Here is a 25,605-nt window from a genome sequence, read left to right on the forward strand (position 1 = left end):
AGATTAATTAAGATGTCTTGAGTTATGCCTTCCAACATGAGGGGAATGGCAGAGCAGATTGAGGGGGTGAATCTGTGATCAGCAGAAGAGGAGATGAATCCTTAGATCAGCAGTGATATCTCAGAGGACAAGAAGAGATTTCTCTGCAGGCTTCAAACACGTGCGCTGCTGATTCTGTCGAGCCTGGGGATGCTGGGGAGAGAGAGACGCGGGGTAACGGGCACTTGTTGTCTTCCTGGGCCCTTGATTAGAATCTGAGTCATTTCTGTTCCAAAGATTTTTTTCCTCTGTGCTGTTCGGTGGTGTTCTGCCTTCTAACTTGCTGGTTCTCGCTGCCCACCTGAGCTGTTGGAGCGTTGATGTTGTCTGGCTCCTCTGGGCTGTGCTTTTCTGTTATCAGTGTACACACACGTGCGTGTGTGTTCAGTTGCCTTACTCGTGTCCGACTCTTTGAGACCCTGTAGACTGTAGCCCGCCAGGCTCCTCTGACCTTGGGATTCTCCAGGCAAAAATACTGGAGTGGGTAGCCATGCCCTCCTGCGGGGGATCTTCCCCACCTGGGGATTGAACCCAGGTCTCCCGCATTGCAGGCGGATTCTTTACCAGCTGAGCCACCAGGGAAGCCCAAATATGCACAGTTAAATTGGCTTAAAGCAATTCTGTGAAGGGCCTCATCAGTGTCTTAAGATAACACCCAGCTCTTGTCCAGAAGGAGCCTGGTTCATCGATGACCGCACACGGAGCCGGGGAGCCGTGCCCCTACACGCATGTAGGACGTGTGTGCGGGCAAGTCCTCAGGGCTCCGTGGAGCTGCCTTGGCCACCCAGCCTTCCAGGGTGTTCATTCCCGGTGCCTCAGCCCGAGGAGTCCCACTTCTGCCGGATTTGACGCTGATGCAATTGAAAGCCCTGCCCAGCTTCAAGGATATAAACTCCATCTTTGGATGGAAAACACCTAGATTTTTGAAAAAGCGTTTGGGACCAGGAATACTGTTGTGGCCCTGTTGGGGAAACCTCATTTGCCACTCAAGCTGAAAAGATTTGCTGGGTTTTCTCTCTATGATTTATATTTTAAATATATGAATATATATCAGATACACATTTTTAAACTGCATTCACACAATCTGTCCTAAAATTCAGATCTGGACTTACTTGAAGACTGTGGGCAGAGTGTATTATGTAACAGAGCCCTGCTCTCATTGTGTGAAAGGTAGCCTTCCTTATCCCAGCTTCCTGCAGGCTTAGATGTAAGAAGTATTAGAAGTTCCTTAATGAGTAAGATGCATAACCTCCCATCCAGATATGTACAGTCCATATTTAAATAGTATGACTTCTCATGGCAAATCTCCAAACTGTCTAACATTTCTACTGAATATCCCATCTCTTCTTGGAGGAGATACTTGAATAGAAAAATATAATTTTTTTTGAAAGCCTTTAAGAAATAGTAGAAGCAAATGTCTTAAGTGTAGGAACAGGAAAAGATGACCTTCCCGCCACGTCTGTGATGATACTTGCTAGTGATAACAAGAGTGTTTGGGACTCTGTGTATTCATGAGAATTCATAATGAGGCGGTAACTTCCAGAGTCCCCAGCTTTTAACACTCTAATCTGCTCATTCGGTTGTTTATTCTATTGACACGTTGGCAGTTTTTCAGTCTAGCTAATGTTTCAGCAACTGCTCGATACCAGAAACTTGAAGGGACTTTGTTATTAATGAACACCCTCTTAGGCCAGTACTGCATGCTCTTGAGAGAAGTTTCACTCACAACATGTGTTTCATCCTCAAATCCTGCGAGCTGATAAAGGGATGTGGACGCTGCTCCCTTACCTACCCAGAGACGGTGACCCAGTGGTGACCAGTTCCCCCTGTGTCTCCATCACTCGCTGCCTTGCTGCCCTTTGTGTGATTGATGTTCGTTCATCAGCTCTTCATACAAGTGCCCACCTTGCTTCTAAATCACAGAAGAAACCCTCAAATAGCTCTGGGATTTCCAGGTTTGGATTTCCTGTCTTTTACACCATTTATGGTCACTGAAACCACATCTGAGATAAAAGGGTTTTGAGCAATGTGTTCTCTGGGCCAATAATCACGCATGTCCCCAGACTCAGAACTAATGCCGGTGAGCAGGCGGAGAGGGTGAGAAGCGGCAGGAAAGGGTGGGAGGAAGTGCAAACCCTCTGAGGGGAAGGGGACAGAGCACCCTTCTGAGCTGGCTGCTCACTCCATGCACTTCCTTAAAGGGCTCGTCTCCTCAAAACTCCCGTTCTCCCCTGTCTCCACGGCTGGGAGCTCCGTTCACTCCTGACACAGGCTTCCTGTAAGTGTGCGTTCTATGGCACCCTTCTTTGGTTCTTTTGTTCTGTCCTGGAATTTTACTCTAGAAGCGGGAACAAAAGAGCCCTTGAAATGATCAAACACACGTTTTTTTTTTCAATTCTATTGAGGTATAACTGATTTACAGCATTGCGTTAATTTCTGCTGTACGGCAAAGTGATTAAGTTATACATATATGTTCTTTTTCATGTTCTTTCCATTATGACTTATTGCATGACCCTGAATATAGTTCCCTGCGCTATACAGAAATACCTTGTTGTTCATCCTCTCTATGTGTAATAGTTTCCATCTGCTAATCCCAAACTGCCAGTGCTTCCCAATACACACCCCACCCCACCCGACCCCCGGCAACCACTAGTTGTTTTCTATGTCTGCGAGTCTGTTTCTATTTGGTAGGCAAGATCATTTATGTCATATGTTAGATTTCACATATAACTGTTGTCATGCAGTATTTGTCTTTTTCTGACTTCCTTCGCTTAGTATGATAATCCCCAGGTCCATCCATGTAACTGCAAATGGCGTTATTTCACTCTTTTTGTGGCTGAGTAATATTCCACTTTGTGTATTTACCACATCTTTATCCATCATCTGTTGATGGACATAAAGGTTGCTTTCATGTCTTGGCTGTTGTGAATTGTGCTGCTATTAACATAGGGGTGTGTGTATCTTTTCAAGTTATAGTTTTTTTCTGGATCATATGGCAACTCTATTTTTCATTTTTGAAGGAATCTCCATACTGTTTTCCATAATGGCTGCACCAATTTACATTCCCACCAACAGTGCAAGAGGGTTCCCTTTTCTCCACATCCTCACCACATTTATTCTTGTAGACTTTTTAATGATGGTCATGCGGACAGGTGTGAGGTGGCACCTCACTGTAGCTTTGATTTGCATCGCTCTAACAAACAGCGATGATGAGCATGTGGTCATGTGCCTTTTGGCCATATGTAGGTCTGGTCATAGCAAAAACCCTCTTCCAACAACACAAAAGAAGACTTTACACATGGGCATGACCAGATGGTTGACACCGAAATCAGATTGATTATATTCTTTGCAGCCAAAGATGGAGAGGCTCTATACAGTCAGCAAAACCAAGACCGGGAGCTGACTGTGGCTCAGATCATGAACTCCTTATTGCCAAATTCAGACTTAAACTGAAGAAAGTGGAGAAAAGCACTAGACCATTCAGGTATGACCTAAATCAAATCCCTTGTGACTATACAGTGGAAATGAGAAATAGATTTAAGGGACTAGATCTGATAGACAGAGTGCCTGATGAACTATGGACGGAGGTTCGTGACATTGTACAGGAGACAGGGAGCAAGACCATCCCCAAGAAAAGAAACGCAAAAGGCAAAATGGTTGTCTGAGGAGGCCTTACATATAGCTGTGAAAAGAAGAGAAGCGAAAAGCAAAGGAGAAAAGGAAAGATATTCCCATTTGATTGCAGAGTTCCAGAGAATAGCAAGGAGAGATAAGAAAGCCTTCCTCACCGATCAATGCAAAGAAATAGAGGAAAACAATAGAATGGGAAAGACTAGAGATCTCTTCAAGAGAATTAGAGATACCAAGGGAACGTTTCATGCAAAGATGGGCTCAATAAAGGACAGAAATGGTATGGACCTAACAGAAGCAGAAGATATTAAGAAGAGGTGGCAAGAATACACAGAAGAACTGTACAAAAAAGATCTTCACGACCCAGATAATCATGATGGTGTGATCACTCACCTAGAGCCAGACATCCTGGAATGTGAAGTCAAGTGACCCTTAGGAAGCATCACTACGAACAAAGCTAGTAGAGGTGATGGAATTCCAGTTGAGCTATTTCAAATCCTGAAAGATGACGCTGTGGAAGTGCTGCACTCAATATGCCAATAAATTTGGAAAACTCAGCAGTGGCCACAGGACTGGAAAAAGTCAGTTTTCATTTCAATCCCAAAGAAAGGCAATGCCAAAGAATGCTCAAAGTACTGCACAATTGCACTCATCTCACACGCTAGTAAAGTAATGCTTAAAATTCTCCAAGCCAGTCTTCAGTAATACATGAACTGTGAACTTCCAGATGTTCAAGCTGGTCTTAGAAAAGGCAGAGGAACCAGAGATCAAATTGCCAACATCTGCTGGATCATTGAAAGAGCAAGAGAGTTCTAGAAAAACATCTATTTCTGCTTTATTGACTATGCCAAATCCTTTGACTGTGTGGATCACAATAAACTGTGGAAAATTCTGAAGGAGATGGGAATACCAGACCACCTGACCTGCCTTTGAGAAACCTGTATGCAGGTCAGGAAGCAACAGTTAGAACTGGACATGGACCAAGAGACTGGTTCCAAACAGGAAAAGGAGTACGTCAAGGCTGTATATCGTCACCCTGCTTATTTAACTTATATGCAGAGTACATCATGAGAAACGCTGGGCTGGGTGAAGCACAAGCTGGAATCAAGATTGCCGGGAGAAATATCAATAACCTCGATATGCAGATGACACCACCCTGATGGCAGAAAGTGAAGAAGAACTAAAGAGCCTCTTGATGAAAGTGAAAGAGGAGAGTGAAAAAGTTGGCTTAAAGCTCAACATTCAGAAGACTAAGATCATGGCATCTGGTCCCATCACTTCATGGCAAATAGATGGGGAAACAGCAGAAACAATGGCTGACTTTATTTTTCTGGGCTCCAAAATCACTGCAGGTGGTGATTGCAGCCATGAAATTACTCTTTGGAAGGAAAGTTATGACCAACCTAGACATAATATTAAAAAGCAGAGACATTACTTTGCCAACAAAGGTCCATCTAGTCAAGGCTATGGTTTTTCCTATGGTCATGTATGGGTGTGAGAGTTGGACTATGAAGAAAGCTGAGCACCGAAGAGTTGATGCTTTTGAACTGTGGAGTTGGAAAAGACTCTTGAGAGTCCCTTGGACTGCAAGGAGATCCACCCAGTCCATCCTAAGGGAGATAAGTCCTGGGTGTTCATTGGAAGGACTGACACTGAAGCTGAATACATTGGCCACCTGATGGGAAGAGCTGACTCATTGGAAAAGACCCTGATGCTGGGAAAGATTGAGGGCAGGAGGAGAAGGGGACGACAGAGGATGAGATGGTTGGATGGACATGAGTTTGGGTAGACTCCGGGAGTTGGTGATGGACAGGGAGGCCTGGTGTGCTGCGGTTCATGGGGTTGCTAAAAGTCGGACACGACTGAGCGACTGAACCGAACTAAACTGAGGTCTTCCTTGGAGAAATGTCTATTTAGTTTTCTGCCCATTTTTGATTGGGTGGTTTTTCTGTTGTTGGTTTGTATGAGCTGTTTGTATATTTTGGATACTAAGCTCTTGTTGCTCACATCATTTGCAAGTATTTTCTCCCAGTCTATGTGTTGTCTTTTTGTTTTGTTAATGGTTTCCTTTGCTGTGTGAAAGTTTGTAAGTTTGGTTAGGTCCCATTTATATATTTTTGCTGTTATTTCTCTTATCTTGGGAGAAAATGAAAGTGAAAGTCTCTCAGTCATGTCTGACTCTTTGTGACCCCATGGACTATACAGTCCATGGAATTCTCTAGGCCAGAATAGTGGAGTGGGTTCCATTCCCTTCTCCAGGGGAATCTTCCAAACCCAGGGATTGAACCCAGGTCTCCTGCAATGCAGGTGGATTCTTTACCAGCTGAGCCCCCGGGGAAGCCTGTTTACTGACCTACAAAAACACTGGTACAATTTCTGTCAGATAAGTTTTGCCTTTGTTCTCTTCTAGGAGTTTTATGGTATCATGTCTTATATTTAAGTCTTAAGGCCATTTTGAGTTTATTTTTGTGTATAGTGTTCTAACTTCATTGGTTTACATGTGGCTGTCCAGCTTCACCCCACTTGCTGAAGAGACTGCCTTTGCCCACTGTATATGCTTGGCTCCTTTGTCGAAGGTTCATTGATCATAGGTGTGTTGGTTTATTTCTGGACTCTCTGTTTTGTTCCATTGATCCATATGTCTGTTTTCATGCCAATACCATGCTGTCGGAAACTTGTTTTTACTGCTGCATGGTGTAAGGTGGAACCTCCGAGAAGGTAAACAAATGTGTTTATTCTGAAGGAGGAGTTCACTCAGACGCCCAGACAGGCACACTGGCTGTGAACACAGAGGGCGTCCACACTGCCACCCCACCCGCAGAGAATCCCCTGAGCCGAGGGTGCCTGAGAGTCCCAGAGCCTCAGGCCGCGGGGCCCCTCTTACTTTGGAAAAGCCCTGCGTGCGTGAATCGTGCCCCCTCTCCCGTCCCCCGCCCCTCCACTGTCATCAGCGGAAACAGCAGTAACACCTCTGCCCTGGTTTCCAGGAGCATTGCCGGGTCTGCTCACCTACACCCTGCCGTAGCCCCCGAGGAATGACCCCATCTCACAGAGAAGAAAGTGGAAGAGCACAGAAGGGTTGAGCGTCTCACCCGAAGGCGATCCAGCCTGGTCGTGGGGCTCTTGGCGTTTCATCCGTGTCTGATCCGGAGGCGCGTTCTCTCCTACTCAGAAGGGCGCCGAGTTAGGGCGTTGCTGCGCGCTGTAACTTCACCCGAGAGCACACGACGTGTGTTGTCACACTGCCTGGGTGTCTGCCCCTAGAGACCAGGGCTCGGAGGAGCAGGAGCAAGGAGAAGCACGTGGTGATGTGGGAAGAAGGGGGTGGAAAGGTCAGGTCCCCCCGGCCCTGCAGAGCAGCAGCCCCGCGTGGCACCGTGGGGTGTTCGTGGGGCCTTCTCTGAGCATCAGACCTTCTGGACGAGGTGGGCACCAGGCCGAGAGGCACCCAGACTGCACCCTGACCAGGCCAGGCCCCTTTAGCTTGGCTCACACAGCCCACACTGGCCCCTGGGTGTGGGGTGGGGGAAAGGCCGGGTGGGCTCTCTCCTCGTGCAGACGCCGCCCCCTTCCTCCAGGGGGCAGCGGGGAGCTCCGGTTTGCTGACTGCTGTCCTCTCCTCTGAGACTGCCCACCCTTTCCAGGGGGAAGCATGGGAATTCCGATTCAGGGAGTGCATCTGGGGAGGCAGTAAGAGCGTGAAGGCTTGGCACCAGGTCATGAGCAGAACAGAGGTCACCTTGAACCTAGACTCTGCCCGTCAGGCTTGATGCCTGGAGCAGCTGCAGTGAGGGCTTCTCCTCCCCTGCCTCCTCCCCTTCCTCCTTCCTCTCCTCTCCTTGTATTTAAAACTAATCTTCCTGTGTGGTTTTATTTAATACTTGTGTTTGTCATCATGTATATTAGAATAGGGGACTTCCAAGGTATCTCAGTGGTAAAGAACCCGCCTGCCGATACAGGAGACGTGGAGACTCGGGTCCGATCCCTGGGTAGGGAAGATCCCCTGGAGGAGGGAATGGCAACCCACTCCAGTATTCCTGCCTGGAGAATCCCATGGACAGAGGAGCCTGGCGGGTTACAGTCTATGGGGTCGCAGAGAGTCAGACACGACTGAGTGACTGAGCGCACACTCACACATTAGAGGGGTGGGTGGAAATGTCATAAATATTTCAGAACAAGCCTCCCCTAGTCACTCAGTGAGTAGAGCTTCTCTGCCTGGAAACTTCTGTGTCCAGATCTTTCACAAGGAAAGGAACTTCCCATAGGTCATAGATATAGAAGCATCTTAAAATGAATGGTAAACATGTACTCAAGTGCTGGCCATTCAAGAAGGGTTTGTGTCTAGAAGGGTACCTGCCTAAAGGATTAAATTGTGTTATTTAAGATATACATAAAAATGATAACACATATCTTTAAGTTCTGAATCAGTTTAAGATATCACAAACCCTAACCAATTAACAGTGGCAATTAGACTAGACTCTATTTTTTCATCCATCCACCCATCCATTTGTTCATTATTCAGTCAGTATGCATAGACATCTACAATGTGTCAGACCCTATTCTATGACTAGGAGTGTATCTTTTATTTGTATATTACCCACCATGCAAAGTACATACTTCATTCCACACTGATAATGCTATTTTTTTATGTCTTTCACCATAAAATTTAGGAACCAAATAAGCAATTTTTTTTTTGCTTTTCTTTGCCAAATGCCGTTTTTGTTGGGAAGCTTTTCAATCCCCTGAACTCGCTTGGAAGATAAATGAGTAAACTTGGCTACATTAATTTACTTTTCAAAATTCAACATGATTTATGCCCTATTTTGTTTATTGCTCAAATAAGCAAAATCAGAATGGATGGCATGATTATTTTGAGATATAGGAAGTCCAGATAATTTTATTCTTCCTTAATCATTTTTTAACCAATTCATCTCAATCCTGGTGATGATTCATCAGAGATCTTACCATGGATTCTTTAAAATAAACAGTAAATAGAAAGGAAGACAGAAAAAGGGTAGACGACAGCAACCAATCCCCAAATAAATCCATAGCTTCATGCATTTTCTTTTTTATTCTCTCTCTCTGTATATCTCTCTCTCACACACACACGCACGCACACACAGACTCACTCTTCATAATAACCCAGTCCATAATGGAAAATCATTTGATGACAGGGGACCAGGTCTTGGGCTCAAGGCAGAGAGATCTGCAAGAGGTCCCCACGGCTGGAGGGCCCGTGTGGAGCTGGCGTCCAGCTTCCCTGATGGAGAAGCCTCCTCCACAGGAAGCCACGTGAAAGCACAGCGAGACGTCCACAGACGAAGCTTCCTTGGTCTCCTCTCTGAGCGTCTTCCTGCTTTGCTCCTCAGTCAGTTGGAGACTTTTCTTTCCCTTTGACCAAAGCAGGAGATTAATCTTCAAACAAAAGTTAATCAGGTATGTGTCCTTGAGCAAATCACTCACTACTCAGGGCTTCAGTTGCTCTGGGAAATGAAGCTTCTTGGGGCTGCAGTAACAAGTTACCACTAACCGAGTGGCTTAAAGCAACGGAAATTTATTCTTTCCCAGTTCTGAAAGTCAGTGGTCCGAAACCGGGGTGTCCGCGAGATCGTGCTCCCTCTGACACTTCTCGGGGGGACCCTTTCTCGCCTCCTTGGGCCTTTGGAGGATGCACTCGGGCCCTGGCGCTCCTTGGCTTGTGGGAACATCACTCCAATCTCTGCCTCCATCGTCACATGGCCTTCTCCCTCTGTGTCTGTTCTGTACATCTCATCTTGTGAAGATGCCAGCTACCAGATTTCCGTCAGCCTCTCTCCTTTTCCAGAGTGACTTTATTTTAATGTGGTGATGTCAGCCAAGAGCCTATGTAAAAATAAGGTCGGGACTCAGCATCTCCTCTGGGGGCACAGAATTTGACCCACAACGCAGAGCTTTGGCTGCTTGAGATGCCTGCAGCAGGTTCCTAGCCTGCATGACCACGCAGACTGTGGTACTACCACCTACCTAAGAAGCGAGGCAGAGAGGGCTCAGTTCACTAGTGTCAATGCTGAGGACTCGGGGGATAGCCCAGGGGAGATACCCTGTGTGCCGCCTGAGGGATGGGGGAGCCCTGGGCTGGGGTGTGATCTTGGCGCTCCTCAGAGTAGGAATTGAGATTGACCATGATAGTGAATGTTCAGCTACCACATAGCTGCACTCATCTCACACGCTAGCAAGGTCATGCTGAAAATCCTCCAAGCCAGGCTTCAGCAATATGTGAGCCGTGAACTTTCAGATGTTCAAGCTGGATTTAGAAAAGGCAGAGGAACCAGAGATCAAATTGCCAACATCTGTTGGATCATCAAAAAAGCAAGAGAGTTCCAGAAAAACATCTACTTTTGCTTTATTGACTATTTGACTATTGACTATTTTATTGACTATTGCTTATTTGACACTGTGGATCCCAACAAACTATGGATAACCCTTCAAGAGATGGGAATACCAGACCACCTGACCTGCCTCTTGAGAAATCTGTATGCAGGTCAGGAAGCAACAGTTAGAACCAGACATGAAACAATGGACTGGTTCCAAATCGGGAAAGGAGTACGTCAAGGTTGTATATTGTCACCCTGCTTATTTAACTTCTATTTGGAGTACATTATGCAAAACACAGGGCTGGATGAAGCACAAGCTAGAATCAAGATTGCCAGGAGAAATATCAGTAACCTCAGATATGCAGATGACATTACCCTTGTGGCAGAAAGCGAAGAGGAACTAAAGAGACTTGATGAAAGTGAAAGAGGAGAGTGAAAAAGCTGGCTTAAAACTCAACATTCAAAGAACTAAGATCACGGCATCTGGTCCCATTACTTCCTAGCAAATAGATGGGGAAACAGTGGAAACAGTGACAGCCTTTATTTTGGGAGGCTCCAAAATCACTGTGGATGGTGACTGAAATGAAATTAAAAGACACTTGCTCCTTGGAAAAAAGCTTTGACCAACCTAGACAGCATATTAAAAAGCAGAGACATTACTTTGCCAACAAAGGTCTGTCTAGTGAAAGCCATGGTTTTTCCAGTGGTCATTTATGGATGTGAGAGTTGGACTATAAAGAAAGCTGAGCGCCAAAGAACTGATGTTTTCGAACTGTGGTGCTGGAGAAGACTCTTGAGAGTCCCTTGGACTGCAAGGAGATAAAACCAGTCAATCCTAAACAAAATCAACCCAAAATATTCATTGGAAGGACAGATGCTGAAGCTGAAACTGCAATACTTTGGCCACCTGATGCAAAGAGCCAACTCATTAGAAAAGACCCTGATGCTGGGAAAGATTGAAGGCAGGAGGAGAAAGGGACGACAGAGGATGGGATGGTTGGATAGCATCACCGACTCGGTGGACATGAGTTTGAACAAGCTCCTGGAGATGGTGATGGACAGGGAGGCCTAGCATGCTGCAGTCCGTGGGGTCGCAAAGAGTCGGATGCAACTGAACAACAAAAATGACCATAACGAGATCACCAGGGTGGGAGTGCAGTGGGAGGAGCAGGTGTGGCCAGTGGAGCCCAGGACACTCAGTTTTAAGGAGGAGGCAGAAGAGCCCATAGAAGACGAGTTTGGCAAGTCAGTGGTGACGGGAGACCTTAAGAGCAGGCCAGCTTCACAGTGGGGTGGAAGCCACACTCCACTAGGTTGAGAACAGGGTGGAAAGTCAGAAAATGACCCCTGCGTGTGATCTACTTCATGAGGTTCCGGAGAAAAGACAAGGGGGTGAATCATAAATGGACGAGATGTGTTGTGTTTGTTCTTGTGGTAGGCTTGTCTCGTATGTAGATGGGAAAGTGCCCCCTTGGAAAGAAGTAACAATGAGGAGAGAGGAGAAGGATAGAAAGAGCAGATGGAGCCAGTCCTCGGGATGCTGGGGCTTCATGAGAGTTACTCCACTGCAGCCACTATGGAGAACTGTATGGAGGTTCCGAAAAAGCTAAAAATAGAGCTGTCATTTCCAGCAATCCCACTCCTGAGCATGTATCTGGACAAAAGTTATCATTCAGAAAGATACATTCACTCTGTGTTCAGCACTATGTACAGCAGCTGCGACATGGCAGTAAGCCAAATGTCCATCAGCAGATGCAGGAATAGAGACAACGTGTGTGGTGTACGTGTGTATACAGTGGGATAGCACTCAGCCATAAAGGACTGAAATAATGCCTTCTGCAGCAACACGGATGGGCCTGGAGATGATAATATCACACTAAGTGAAGTAAGTCAGACAGAAAACAAGCAGTACCGTATATGTCTCTTCTGTGTGACATCTAAAATATGACACAGATGGACTTACCTACCAGACCGAAACAGATTCAGACGCAGAGAACAGACCTGTGATTGCCAGAGGGGAGGGGCTTGGTGGGGGGAGGACTGGGAGTCTGGAATTAACAGATGCAGAGTATCACGTAAAGAATGAGTAAATAAGGTCTTCCTATACAGCGCAGGGAACTGTATTCAATATCCTGTAATAAACCATAATGGGAAAGAATATGAAAAAATGTATTTATATGTGTAACTTAATCTTTGCGGTACAGAAGAAGTTAGCACAGCATTGTAAATCAACTGCGTGTGTGCACGTGTGTGTGTGTGTGTGTGCGTGCTCAGGCGTGTCTGACTGTCTGTGACCCCGTGGACTGTAGCCCTCCAGGCTCCTCTGTCCATGGGATTTCTCAGGCAGGAATCCTGGAGTGGGTTGTCATTTCCTCCAGAGCAGCAGGTTCCTCCTGGAAGGTGACCAGGATCAGGTCTCTTCCCGTCTGCCCCACAGGTGGGTCTCTGCTCAGAGCAGAGGAAGGGGGCAGCAGATAAAAGGGGATGTGAAGAGAGCAGGAGAGGTTGGAGTTGGTGCCGAGAGGGTGGCAAGCACCCAAGCGCTAGATGTAAGGACAGTGACAGGTGGGTTAGTCCCAGTGAGGGGAGAGACTCCGGTTGGCTCCATGCTTTTCTCTGCTGGTTCCAGGGGTCTGGGTGTGTCGGGGGGGAGGGGGTGGCTGGAAGAGATGCACTTTTAATGTGAAAGCAAAAGAATCTGACACAATCATGTGCAGATGCAAAAATACAGGTTTATTTTACAGAAACAGATGGGGAGGGTATGGTTGAGAGCTAACTTCTCTGTACCCAAGCTCCAGTCTAATACAGGAATATAGGTCATGTGTTGGGTTGCTGAGTTCTGTAAATTTGTCCTTATAGCTGATATGTGGTTGGACCTTTTGTTAAAGTTACATAGAATTTTTGGTGCATAGTTGACTTGAATATTTACCTGTGTGTGTGTGTGTGTGTGTGCGTGTGTGTGTCTGTGTGCACTCAGTTGCTCAGTTGTGCCCAATTCTTTGCGACCCCATGGACTGTAGCCCTCCAGGCTCCTCTGCCCATGGAATTTTCCAGGCAAGAATACTGGAGTGGATTGCCATTTCCTACTCTAGGGGATTTACCAGTTTATCAGTGAGTAAATGGGCATTTATCAAGTATGTACTAGATAATGGGCTTCCCTGGTGGCTCAGTGGTTAAGAATCTGCCCGCAATGCAGGAGATGCAGGTTCAATCCCTGGGTCAGGAAGATCCCCTGGAGAAGGAAATGGCAACCCACTGCAGTATTCTTGCCTGGAGGATTCCACGGACAGAGGAGCCTGGGGGGCTAAGCCCATGGGGTCACAGAGAGTCAGACACGACTGAGCGAGTAACACTCCACTTTCAAGTGCTGTGTGGCCTGCTGTCAGTATATACAGGAGCGTCTCCTGTTGAATCATGTGATCTGTGGTCACGTGTGATCAGCCCAGACGCATGATCTTGCATCAGGAAGCTGGAACCTGGGCGCTAGACTTCTGATCGCCAGCCTGAGGTTCTGCCTATAACTTTGTTGCCTCCAGGCTGTGGACTCTTGTCTGTCGTCTCTCGAGAGGGAACAATGGTCTCCTGAGCACAGGGGAGCAGAGGTAATGAATCTGGACGCGTGTGTGTGGGTGGGTGCATTGGCCTGGTGCTCACCCCGCCTTCTGAGACACTTTATCTGCTAGAGATGTGATTTCCAGGCAGCGTTTATGGAAATTTTTACAGGAATTTACAGTTGTTAGATCAAAGACAAGTTCATCAGCTATTGTGAGTATCCTAGACGTATCCTAGGGTATCATAATCGAACAAACTAATTTTCAGTAATAAGTAAGGCTACTTCTTTCTGATCTCCTACCCTGTGGTCTGTGCTTCGAAAATCCTAAATAAACCCAGGACAGGTGAGCTCATTAGACCTTTAAACCTGCTAAAGTTCTTTTCCTTAGTGCCATGCATCCATCTGTAGTCCGTCCATCTCATTTGTTTATTCAAATGCGTGTATTGAGTGCCGAGGCTGTGTTAGATACAGAAGTTAGATACAGTCATGTGTTAGATTCAGAAGTCATGGTTTTCCAATTCAGTATCAATATCACAGTATGTCAGGGTTGGGGTAATTCTCTAACTTTGCATTACATACTATAATAATTTTTATAACCAACCAGCTATAAGCTACTAAAATTCTTCAGAATAGTTTTAGCTTTTTATTTTGAAGTAATTTTAGATGAACAAAAGTTGCAAAAATAGTACAGAGTTCTCTTCTACGCCTCACTCCACTTCTCCTGCTGTTAATGTATCGGTGTTTCATACCCACAGTGTTATTATCAGGAACAGAAGGTTAATACTGGTGCAGTGTTATTCACTCAGTGGCTGACCTCAGTTGCACTTGACCAGCTTTTCTATCACTGCCTTTTCTCTGTATCAGAATCCCACATTCTTGCGGGTAGTAATTCCCTTCAGTCCCCTCCAGGCTGTGACATGTCCTCCGTCTTCCCTTCTCTTTTGTGGAAGGAAAGGTCACTTTTGAAGATCACTGGCCGGCTGTTTGGCTGAGCGCCTCCATCTGGGTTTGTCTGAAGTTTTTTCATGACTGGAGAGAGGCGATGCATTCTTAGCAGAGATGCTGTTACCGACCCACCCCAGTTGGTTCCCAACAGCGGTCGTCCTGCCGTATGTGGAGCCAATAGAACGAGAAGGGGCTGAGCTCAGCAGCAGAGGGGAGCTTTGTCCTCTGATGGAAGGACGAGAAGGACGCTGAGGTGGGAGATCGGCCTTTAGACCACATGCTCTTCTGCCGGGTCGGGGCAGGGCTGCTTCATCAAGTGTGGTCAGGGGCAGGGGGCGGGGCTCTAGGGGCGGGGCTATCGGAGGGGCGGGGCTAACGAAGGGGCCGGGCTCTCACTCCAGATCGCAGTGCCCAGCTCGGCGCCTTTGCACACGGCCTTCAAGTGCCACCATCCTGAATCACAGAAATGTGTGCAGCATCTCTGCACACGCCCCTGAGGAGAAGGGGCGGAGCAGCGATTTCACACCAGAAACTCTGGTGGTCTGAACGGCCAAGGGCGAGGCCTCTTCACCTGGCCCCCTGTGAGTAAGTGAAATTATATGAAACACAAGGGAGAAAAACGGTTAGGTTTCTTTTATTACCCAGATTCTACGTTTATTCCCCAGGAATTGATAATGGGCTTTGCCAGTGATGGGCTTCCCTGGCCGCTCAGCTGGTAAAGAATCCACCTGCAGTGCAGGAGACCTGGGTTCAATCCCTGGGATGGGAAGATCCCCTGGAGAAGGGAAAGGCTACCCGCTCCAGTCTTCTGGCCTGGAGAATTCCATGGACTGTATAGTCCATGGGGTCGCAAAGAGTCGGACAGGAAGAAGTGACTTTCACTTTCACCAGTTGACAATACTATATATATGAGGTTCTGTTTTTCTCAGTGAATCTTGCTGAACGGTCCTGATGTTGACTTGTTTTACTTCTGGTGATGCTGACCTTGATCTCTTGGTTAAGTTGCTGTCTGCCAGGTTTCTCCTTGTAAAGTTGCTATCTTCTCCTTTGGGGTGATAAGTATCTTGCAGGAGATACTTTGAGACTATGCAAATCATTTCTCTTCAGACTTTCCCTGCTAATTTTAGCATCCATCATGGATCTTGTCTGCAGCAGTCATCACTCTGCTGTTCCCCCAAGGGTGATGCTCTTTCCTTCTGCATTTATTGATTGGAATTCTGTTATGATGAAGAGCTGCTCCTCCCCCCGCCAGTTATGTATTTGATTCTTTATATTAGTAAGGATCATGAATATTTATTCTATGGGTCAAGTCAATATTATTGTTCATGATTTTGCTGCTCAGATTGTTTCAACTTTGGCCATGCGAGCTTTAGCTTCTGCCTTCTATTAACAAGCTCTATCTTTTTTGGGACTTTCCTTACTTTCGGGTCCATAAGATGTTCCAGACTCATCCTGCATTTTTGCTGTTCTAGCCTGCTTATGATTTCTTCTCCTGGGAGCCCTATTCTTTTTTAATTGGACGATGGTGCTCAGAGACCAGGATGAGGGTACTGGGTGGGCTCATCTTCTCCTGGGTATCACTGAGTCTAGGCTTCTCCATAAACAGAGCAAGGGCATGTAGCTATGTGTACTAACCAGTAGATACACACATATCTGGATTTTGGATCTATCTGTATATGTGTGAGAGTATGTGTGTGTGTGTGGGTGAGAAATATCAGTGTAGTTTCAGTTTATGTTTCTCTAATTCGAACGTGTTTGAGTCCTTTTTAATACATTTTTCTGTATTTTTGTGAATTATCTCTTCATGTCTTTTTCTCATGTTTCTTTTTGTTTGTTCTTTTATAACCTTGATAGTTGAAAGTCCTTTATATAATAGTGATATTAGCCATTCATTTGTTATGAATATTTTCTCCCAGTTTGCCAGTATCTTTTGTTTGTGGTTTTTGTCATGCAGAAAATGTACTGTTATGTAAATTTACCTCACTTTTATTACTTCTGGGTTTTGAGTCAGCCTTAGAAAGCCTTTCCCTACAGCATGTTAGAGAGGAAAACACTTATGTTTATGAAAATACTTTGAAATGTTAAAAGCGTACAGAGGTAGAGCTGGTTAAAAACCATCTGGAAGCTGGAATGTTAAGGCCCTTCTACCTGCCTGGGTGTCCGCCTCCTGGCTGACTGCTGTTGTCCTTGTCACTCTTATTAGCTCCTCATCATCCACCTTCAGGCTTCCCTGGTTTCTCCACAATGCCTGAAACCCCTGGGGGCTTTGCAGACTATCCTGTCTCCCTTAACACGTTTTCGTCTGCAGTGTACTCTGTTTCATCCTTATAGTACTGTTAAGCATTTATTAATACCTTAGAATTTTCTGCTGATCAAAGCTCTGAATCAGCACATTCTTACCCATTTCACTCACCTCCCTTCCCTTCTTGCTTCATCTTGGTTCAGGCAGCTCCTAAAATCCAGCATCTGTGTTTTCCTAAGACCACTCAACCCTGGTCTCTCTAGACGAATGGGCACCTTCACAGCTGTGTCTTCTGCACAAGAAACGTTATATTTGAGTGACAGGTGCTCCTCTGCAGAGCTTGGCCTGTTTGGCAGACATGTCTGAAAGAAACTCAGACTCCAGTCTTTCCTACATGGGTACACAGTGGTAGCTATAAAATATACTGAAATAGTTAATATTTACAAAAGTGTTAGGTTTTTTCCTTTTATTACTGTGACTTATTCACTAGGACCTTTATTTAAATACATAGACAAGATTTTTTTTTAAAGTGTGGCATTTTGCATATCAATAAATTAAGAATGAAAAATGTGAGGTTTAAAAGAAAAAAAAATCCTCCTCCTGGGCTTTCCCCCTTCTGTCCTCAGGTCTTGGTCCCTCTCTTCCTCACTCCCTCCTTCACCACTTCCTTCTTCCCCCACCCCACCCTTCTTCTGAATCAGCACAAACTAAGGGTGGACTCTGTCCCGAGGCTGCTGCTTGGGGAGGTCAGAATGACCCAGCATCGTGCTCAGGGGGAAGCCTGCCTGCCAGGAGAGCCAGAGATGGAGATGGAAGTTGTGGGGATTTATCCCTGCGGAGCTGCACGTTCCCATTTTTGACTATTAGGGGTATTTTAGAAATTGGTCTACACACCTCTCCACATGTTCTCTCTTGATGAATATTTACTATGGAAGTTAAGCAATGACCAGCCTATTTCAGTTTCATGTAAATTATATATATATATATATGTATCAGAAGAAATCTAGTGGAGGCTGAATGAGATGTTTTAATTGAATAACACAAGCTCCTGAAAATGATTCGGTGGAAGAAAAACGAGTGAGCTACAGGTGGAAGATAATATTACATCATCTTGACTTCTTATTTCCCACCTCTTTCTTTGCTTTTTTCTTTCAGGGACCCTCAGAGCCTGGATCCGCCGGAAGTCAGCAACGCTAAACTTCAGTATGCGGGATGGGGCCCCAAGGGTCAGCAGCTGGTAAGCACATCACTTTCAGTGACCATGTGTCCGCGTTGATGAAGTTTATGTTTTACAGACTGAGTGTATCTCCCTAGACTCAGAGTCTGTGTTTGTGTGAATTACGTTTTGGAAAAGTACCCCAGGACATCTGCATGTGTAAATGGCCGGCCGTCTGTTTTGCTAGAGAACTCTGTTGAAGTTGGAAGAGCATATGCCTTGGTTCTGGTGCCTGCTATCCTTAAAGCAGTCCCTGACTGGGCCGCGTGTGTTGACTCTAGACTTAACCGTGAATCTGAGATGGACCTCATCAGAGGACAGCAGATGGGAATGGTCAGAACGGTGGAGTTCTGCTCGTGGAACTCTGGTTCTTTCCTCGGGAGGGTTTCATGAGAAAAGTAGATTTGCAGCTGCCGTGGACCTGGGCTCCCAGCTCACAGTGTCTGCAGAATGCCCAGAGCTGATGGGGCCATCTCTGCTTTTGCCAGAAAGCTCCATGGATTCCCACTCGAATTGGCAAAACTAAGGCGTTTTGAGAAACCCAATGTGTAGCAAAAAGGGGTCTGAACAAGTGGTTAAAACACATGGGTTCTAACCCTGGGAGTTCGTGAACTAGATGCCAGGCTGCTGTCGGCTAGCCCGGCTCCTGTGTGAAAGATTGGGTGAGGTGACCACTCGGGTTCATCCCTAGCATTACTCCTGTCTAAAACCGGGTGATACATGTCAGTCCCATTAACAAGCTTGCATCACCCTTTCCTGAAAGCGCCTGCAGCTTGAAGATCAGGTGGCATGGTGGCTGACCATTTTCTTCTACATCTTTGAGCGGATTAATAAAGCTGCATTTTTTAAAACTCCTCCTAAAATAGCACAGAAAATGATCATTTTAAAAACCTTGGGGTGAGATTCTGTTGAACAGGCTGCCTACTGTCTTAGGAATTAAAATGATCTTCCTTTACCCAATAGTACAATTATTTTTTCTCGGTTGTGTGTTAATTCCATTGCCTCGAATTGATTTGAAGAAGCAGGAAGGTGTAGGCCACCGGCTGTGTTAGCTGTTACCCAAGTGTTCCCTGTGCTGCACACTTAGTGAGCGGAGGTTTCAAAAGGCACGTTTAATGGATCTAAACCAGTGACAAGAAGGCAGGAGGGTGCCACCAGCTGACTCGCAGAATGACACCCGTCCATCAGTCAGTCACAGCCAGGAGAGAAGAGTCGTCTTTGCTCCAGGCCGCTAACGCTTGTGCAAGGGAAAAAATCACAATTCCATAGGAGACTGTAGAAGACTGAAGTGCTTAAGACTCAGGCCAGGTTGCGCCGTGGTCAGGGCTGGGTTACGTGATTTTGGAAGTTATTACCTTCATCTCCTAAACAATAACCAGCAGCAGAACTAGGGTCAGCTTCTTTGAGAAAGCTCTCCCAGCCTCTCTGCTCACAGGGCCAGGCCTCCTCTCTAGGCACCCCAGTGTGACCACACAAACTCCTTTCACACATGAGTTCCTGCCCACACATCTCTCCCCACTGGGGTGGTCCTTGGGGTAAGCCCCGAGCGCTTTCCATCTGTGAATTCTGAGCATCTAGCTCCATGCCTGGCACTTGGGAAATAACTGTTGAGGTCAAAAGTCAATGCATGAATGGACAGGTGAATAATCAGCTGATATTCTTGTGGTTCTCAACCACTTAAATATAAAATAATTAGATGGAGGCAAATAGCTAGCATCTGTGTGTGAAAGAAGAAAATAAAGTGTAGTCACTCCATCACCTCCGACTCTTCTCGACCCCATGGACTGCAACCCGCCAGGCTTCTCTGTCCATGGGATTCTCCGAGCAAGAATAGTGGAGTGAGTTGCCATTTCCTCCTCTAGGGGATCTTCCCAACCCAGGGCTTGAACCCGGGTCTCCTGCATTGCAGGCAGATTCTTTACCACTGAGCCGCCAGGGAAGCGCTACGCATCTACATCTTCGTGTATATTTAGGATGTGACTGACAGTGAAGGAAGTTCAGCTTCCTCTCTGCTTCGGGGAAATGAAGGTTCGGTCAAGTACTATTGCTGATATTTGGCCTTAGTACCAGGCGTACTCATGTGCTCCTGGAATCTGAGACTTTAAACTTTTTTAACTTTGCTGTTTTTCTTGTACTGAGTCTAGAAGGCAATACCTCTCAGCGCTGAGAAAACATCCTGTATGTTGGAGCAGGAGTCAGCAGCCTTTCCCGGAAGGCAGCAGTTGGTGAATGTTTAGGGGACCACATGCCCTCTTGTCTGTGCTCACCTGGGAAGGCCCGACCCCCGGGGCCAGGTGCTCCCAGTGGGCGCTCTTGGCAAAGACAATTCGAAACCCACAAGCAGGCCTTGCAAACACTCACAGATCTCTCATTGCTGTTTTATTTTTAAAAGTAAATATTGCTCCCCAGAGGAAATCGACTCTAATTATAATGAGTCAGAGTGAAATGAGTACTTGTCCTCCGGGAGCAGAGAACACAGCTGCAGTTAAAGTTCACCAAGGCCTTTCCGGGCACCGTCTCCTCCCCGTGTGGCCAGATCCCCGTGATGCCTCTGGGCTGGAGACCCCTGAACCACAGGAAGTGACCCGGGCCAGGCCACCAGGAGGGGCTCAGAGGGAGGCATTTTCTCCCGCGCCGCCACGGGGCCTCAGATCACTGGCTCTCGCCTTTTAGGGTAAATTTCATTTGACCTTCAGATCGCATCATAGGTGGTGAGCACGGCCGGACCGGCCCCTGCGCTGCGAGAGGACAGAACCTTGACCTCGGGGAGGCGTCCATTCTGCCCGAAAGTCGCTGCTGAAGCAGTGCCGGTCTGCGGTCTTTGTTCTTCCTGAGGGATAACCAGGCGATTCCCAGAACTCGGCATTATCTGCCGAAAGCCTCGAGATGGGAAAATGGATTTGGCTGGATTAAGCGAGATTAACTGAGAAAAGACACTCAGCATTGAACAGCTGTCTCTCAGCTTCCTCTTCCTCCCATTGTTCTTCTTTTTAAACATTTGTTTAGGTTTGACGGAAAAACAACAAGATTCTGTAAAGCAATTATCCTTCAATTAAAAAATAAATTTATTAGATATATATTTATTCCCTTATTTATCTGGCTGTGTTGAGACGTTGTTGCAGCACGAGGGATCTTTTCTCGCAGCTCACGATTCTCTAGTTGTGGCGGAAGCCCAGTATGCGTGGCGTGCAAGCTTTGTTGCTCCATGGCACATGGGATCTTGGTTCCCTGACTAGGGATTGAACCTGAGTCCCCTGCATTGCAAGGCAGATTCTTAACCACTGGACCACCAGGGAAGTCCCTCCTCCCTCTTTTTCAGTCAGTATATGTAGTGATTTACCCTGAAACATAAACCATATCAAAATTTCTCTCCAAACTGTATCTTTCTCCATTTATCCTCTAGCAGATGATTGACTGCCTAATGGAGAATTTCCGTTTTCTTTGATCATTTCGTGATGTCCTGCCCACCCCTCCCTGCATGTTCGTCTGTTTATGTGAGGTTTTGTCTCTGCTGATCTAGAATGTGATTAAATTATCCTTCCATTTCCTCGTATGTCATCTCTGCTAGAAACATTTAACAAAAGCACAGGGACCCCGAGGGCAGCTGCAGTGGCCTGCTTTGCACTTAGAGCTGACGGCACTCTTGGGGTCCAGGCCTCGAGGGCCCTGCAGTGAGCTCGCTCTAGAGCTTAGGGAACTTGGTGGGTTTGCTGCGTAGCACTGTTTTCTTTCAGAACCAAGTGACGTGGAAACTTCTGTAACCGACTGCAGGGCAGCAGACCACATCAGTGATTCAAGGCCGGGGTCTGCGCGGGCCCACTCTGTGGGTCAGAGACCAAGAGCTGGTTTCCTCCTTGCCTGGCCTGCTCCCGTGATGGGGACAGGTGCACATCTTTGAAAGGGGTGCTGAGTCTGTCTTCAGAATCGTGCAGTGAAGGGCAGGCGGAGGGGTGCTGAGGGGACTGGGGACGGTGGGGCTAGCGCTGTCCTTGGGGAGCAGCTAGCGGGGATGTGATACCCCAGCGGCAGGAAACGAAGGAATGCTTATGGCTCCGCGTCCCCGCTCAGCAGAGGATGTCGACTTACCCATCACCTCCCAGGGCGTGAGGCTGTGGTCCTCATGACAGTGAGCTCCTGCTCTGCGTCTCCCTGGAGACCAGGGAACAAAGGGAAGCATCTTTACCAACGAGGGGCTGTGCCTTGACCTCCGGATGGCACGGCTGGGTAGACCCTGGGGTACTTTTCCAAGGAAAGTCACGGGTAGAATAACTTACCCAGGGGGGTCGAGGAGTCCTTGTTGAAAGTTGATTTTTTTCATGAGTGGTTGAGCTGTCAGCTCTCCTGACAGGGTCTCAGGGCAGGGCAGCCTGGACTGCCAACCGTCCACCCCGCTCGGACGGGCCCGTCCACCACCCGAACGGGAGGGACGCTGCAGCACTGTGCTTCTGTGGACACTCGGTCTGGACGTTCACTTCCTCGCTCCTCTCCATCTCTGTAAACCGCCACTGAATGCTCCCTGTGTCCTGGACCATCTGCCAGCTCCCGGGAGTGCCGAGGGAGGCGTGTTCTCTCTGTGATGACTTCCGCCTCTGCTGGCAGAGACCCTCCATCTCCGCAATCACCAGCTGCTTCGTGTTTTGTGGTCGCCCTCAGAAATAAATGTTCCCCACCACGTTTTCATCCACTGCGGGGCTTCCCTGATGGCTCAGACAGTAAAGAATCTGCCTGCAATCCTGGAGACCCAGGTTTGATCCCTGGGTCGGGAACATCCCCTGGAAAAGGGAATGGCAACCCACTCTAGTATTTTTGCCTGAAGAATCCCGTGAAGGAACCTGGCGGATTATGGTCCATGGGGTCACAGAGTCGGACACAACTGAACGATTCACACTTATACTAGCTAGTTTTGGTGCTTCCCTAGTGGCTCAGAGGTAAAGAATCTGCCTGCAATGCAGGAGACATGGGTTTGATTTCTGGGTTGGGAAGATCCCCTAGAGGAGGGCATGGCAACCCACTCCAGTATTCTTGCCTGGAGAATCCCATGGACAGAGGCGCCTGCCAGGCTACAGACCATGGGGTCACAAAGAGTCGGACACGACTGAGCAACTGACCACAGAGCACCCTGTTTCCATCCACTCCACCCAGACTTGGTGTCCTGGCCCCAGCGGGAGCGACAGAAGATGAGCAACTGCCGGGCCTCTTGGACCCTCCAGTCTGGATTAACTGATTCCCCTGGAACAAAGCCCTCAACAGGCCCATCGCCCCTCAGGCCTCTCCCCACTCTCTGGTGTGGAGCTCGTCAGGCCGGTTCAGCTCTCAGCACGAGCCCTGCTGAGACCCTGAAGTCCGGGCCTCCTCCTAGGGTGAACTCAACCACCTGCTGTCAGCGTGGAGCCCCTCCAGCCCCACACGTCCATTGGGCTTTCCTCCCCGACTCCCAGCAGCCTTGCTTTGTGGACACGTATGCACCCGTGTTCCCCCAGTCACCTCGTGGGGACCCCGTTGCAGAGACCTGGGCCGCCCTCCACCTCAGTCATGACTGTGCCTGTTAGCGGTGTAACAGCTGTGACTCTGAAGTCCCTTCTAAGGAAACCAGGTCTTAAATAAATCCGCTTCTTAGGAGTCCTTTTGTCTCAGTGCTGTTTTCCCACCTACTTAACAACACTGCTTTATCAACAGAGGTTATTTTTCTTTCTAAAATGTCAACAGCCAAAAAAAAAAAACAAAAGGAAAAGTGAGGGTCTTACTTCGCCCCTTCGTTGGCGTTGGCTTACATCTCCTCCCCCCAGGACAGCATCTTGACTCATTTCTGAGGGTTAGTGAAGGGTTCAGGAAAATCCGAACTGAAGGCATTTGCACTCACGCTGGGTCATTCGTGTTTTCAGTTTAAAGAAAGTGAGCTTTTTTAAAACAACTCGTTAACATTGTAAAAATTCATGCTACCAAAATGTCAGTAGTTCAACAGGAGAGGCTCGATGAAGAGATTGTCCTGGAAAGCATGTGGTCGCCTGGAATGAAGGGCAGAGAGATGACTGGAGATGAATGAAGGGCAGACCAGGGAGTGGAGCGCCCCTCGCAGGGGTGGGCGCCTACAGAGAGCTTGGCCGCCTCGGGGGGACCCTCAGCTCTCGGGGTGGCGGCCAGGTGCAGACAGAAGGGCCAGTGGTGGGGGTCTCGCCCTGCAGCCGTGAGCTCAGACCATGGACGGTGCGGGCAGGGAGCCCAGGACCCAACCCCGATTGGAACCCGGAAGCCCTGATCTAGCGTCACAGCCATCTCATCCGTCTCAGAGCCTGAAGGTCCTCATCTTAGGCCTCAGAAGGAGAAGGGAGTTTTCTTCAGTTTGTTCTGGTTATCAAGGACCAGTCATAGCAAAAACATCGGTGTCACAGAGTCACGTTCAGACCTTGCTTCTGACACTTTAAAGCCACGATCTGCATTAAAATGCTTAACCTCTCAAAGCCTCAGTTTTCCTTATCTATAAAGTGGGGACAACAATGTGTATCTTGTAGGGGTCACCGTGTGGGCTAAGTTAATCTGTTTAAAGTACGTGTTATAGAACCTCGTATGAAGGAAGTGCTCTTTGAATGATGGCTTTCTTGTTGCTGTAGTTATTAGGGTTATTACTTGGCTTAAAGAAAATGTAAAGAATGAGGAAAAAAAAAATAAGAATATCATCACCTGAGGGTCTGGCCTGTGTAGGAAGGTGAGTGAGGCTGCATTTGATAGACCAGAGAGATGTCGGCTATAACCAAGGGTCCACGTGAGCGTCTAAGGCTGTCTCCTCCCCAGCACTTCTCCGACTCTTCTCGGGGAAGGGCTGCTGCTCACGAGACACACCATCACCTCCCTCGGCCTTTGGCTCCACCTAGGTTTTCCAGATGTCTGTGTCTTTAGAGAAGACGGTTCCCAGGGACGGTTCCCCTGCCCTGACGCCCCGCCAGGGTGATTCCTGGAGAAACAGAGAGGATACGTTCCTTACAGGAAGCCCGGGCGGTGGTTCCCCAGCGTGTTCATCCTCTGCCTGGAAGCTTGTTCCCTGTGACCGTCATCCCACCCTCCGCCCGCCCCCAACCCTCCAGCCTCTGGCGGCCACCTTTCTACTCTCAGTTTCCGTAAGTTCAGATTTTTCAGGCCCCACAAGTAAGTGAGATCACATGGTCGTTGTCTTTCTGTCTGACTTGGGAAAGGCTAAGTGACTAGATGGAGATGGAGGCGTCCATAACGCTATGGTGGTGATCGTTTTGAGGTAGAGAGGTGTGTCAGATCCACACATTGAACACCTGAAACTTAGACAATTCGTGTGTCAGTTACATCTCAGTAAAGCAGAGGCGGGGGAATAAAAAAAAAAAAAAAACACTTGAAAACTAAAAAGCAGGTGAGACTTCCTGCCTCCTCTCCCTTTGGTAAACCAGAGCCCCCTGCTGGTCGACTGTTCTCTATCCTAACCGTCCCCAGAAACAGCAGAAACAGGGCGGCTCCCTCCCCAGGTCACAGCCCCCAAGGGCATCACTGCTCCCCCAGCTCTAGAAACCAAGGGGGCAGGGAACGTCTATCGATGTTGACAAGTCCCACGAGGGGAGAAAGATGGATCTTTCCAGCAAGCGGAGATTATTTAATGAAACCGTTG

General features: G+C 47.6%; 1 protein-coding gene and 1 non-coding gene across 8 annotated transcripts in view; one reads left to right on the forward strand and one right to left on the reverse strand.

Annotated features, from left to right (window-relative positions):
* Positions 1–25,605, forward strand: part of DPP6 (dipeptidyl peptidase like 6) — a 1,059,086-nt gene that overhangs the window by 860,594 nt on the left and 172,887 nt on the right. For all 7 annotated transcript variants that reach the window (XR_006268646.1, XM_043463957.1, XM_043463959.1 and 4 more), the window contains exon 7: positions 17,918–17,999. Coding sequence is in view for 6 of the 7 variants with exons in the window: in XM_043463957.1 (XP_043319892.1) it covers positions 17,918–17,999 (82 nt within the window). In the remaining variant the exon portion in view is untranslated. The remainder of the gene's footprint in view (positions 1–17,917; positions 18,000–25,605) is intronic.
* TRNAC-GCA lies at positions 550–621 on the reverse strand. Its single transcript has one exon. It is a non-coding gene; the product is annotated as a tRNA-Cys (tRNA).

This window comes from Cervus canadensis, chromosome 3 (genome assembly GCF_019320065.1).
Source record: "Cervus canadensis isolate Bull #8, Minnesota chromosome 3, ASM1932006v1, whole genome shotgun sequence".
In the NCBI taxonomy this organism is placed as follows: Eukaryota; Metazoa; Chordata; class Mammalia; order Artiodactyla; family Cervidae; genus Cervus; species Cervus canadensis.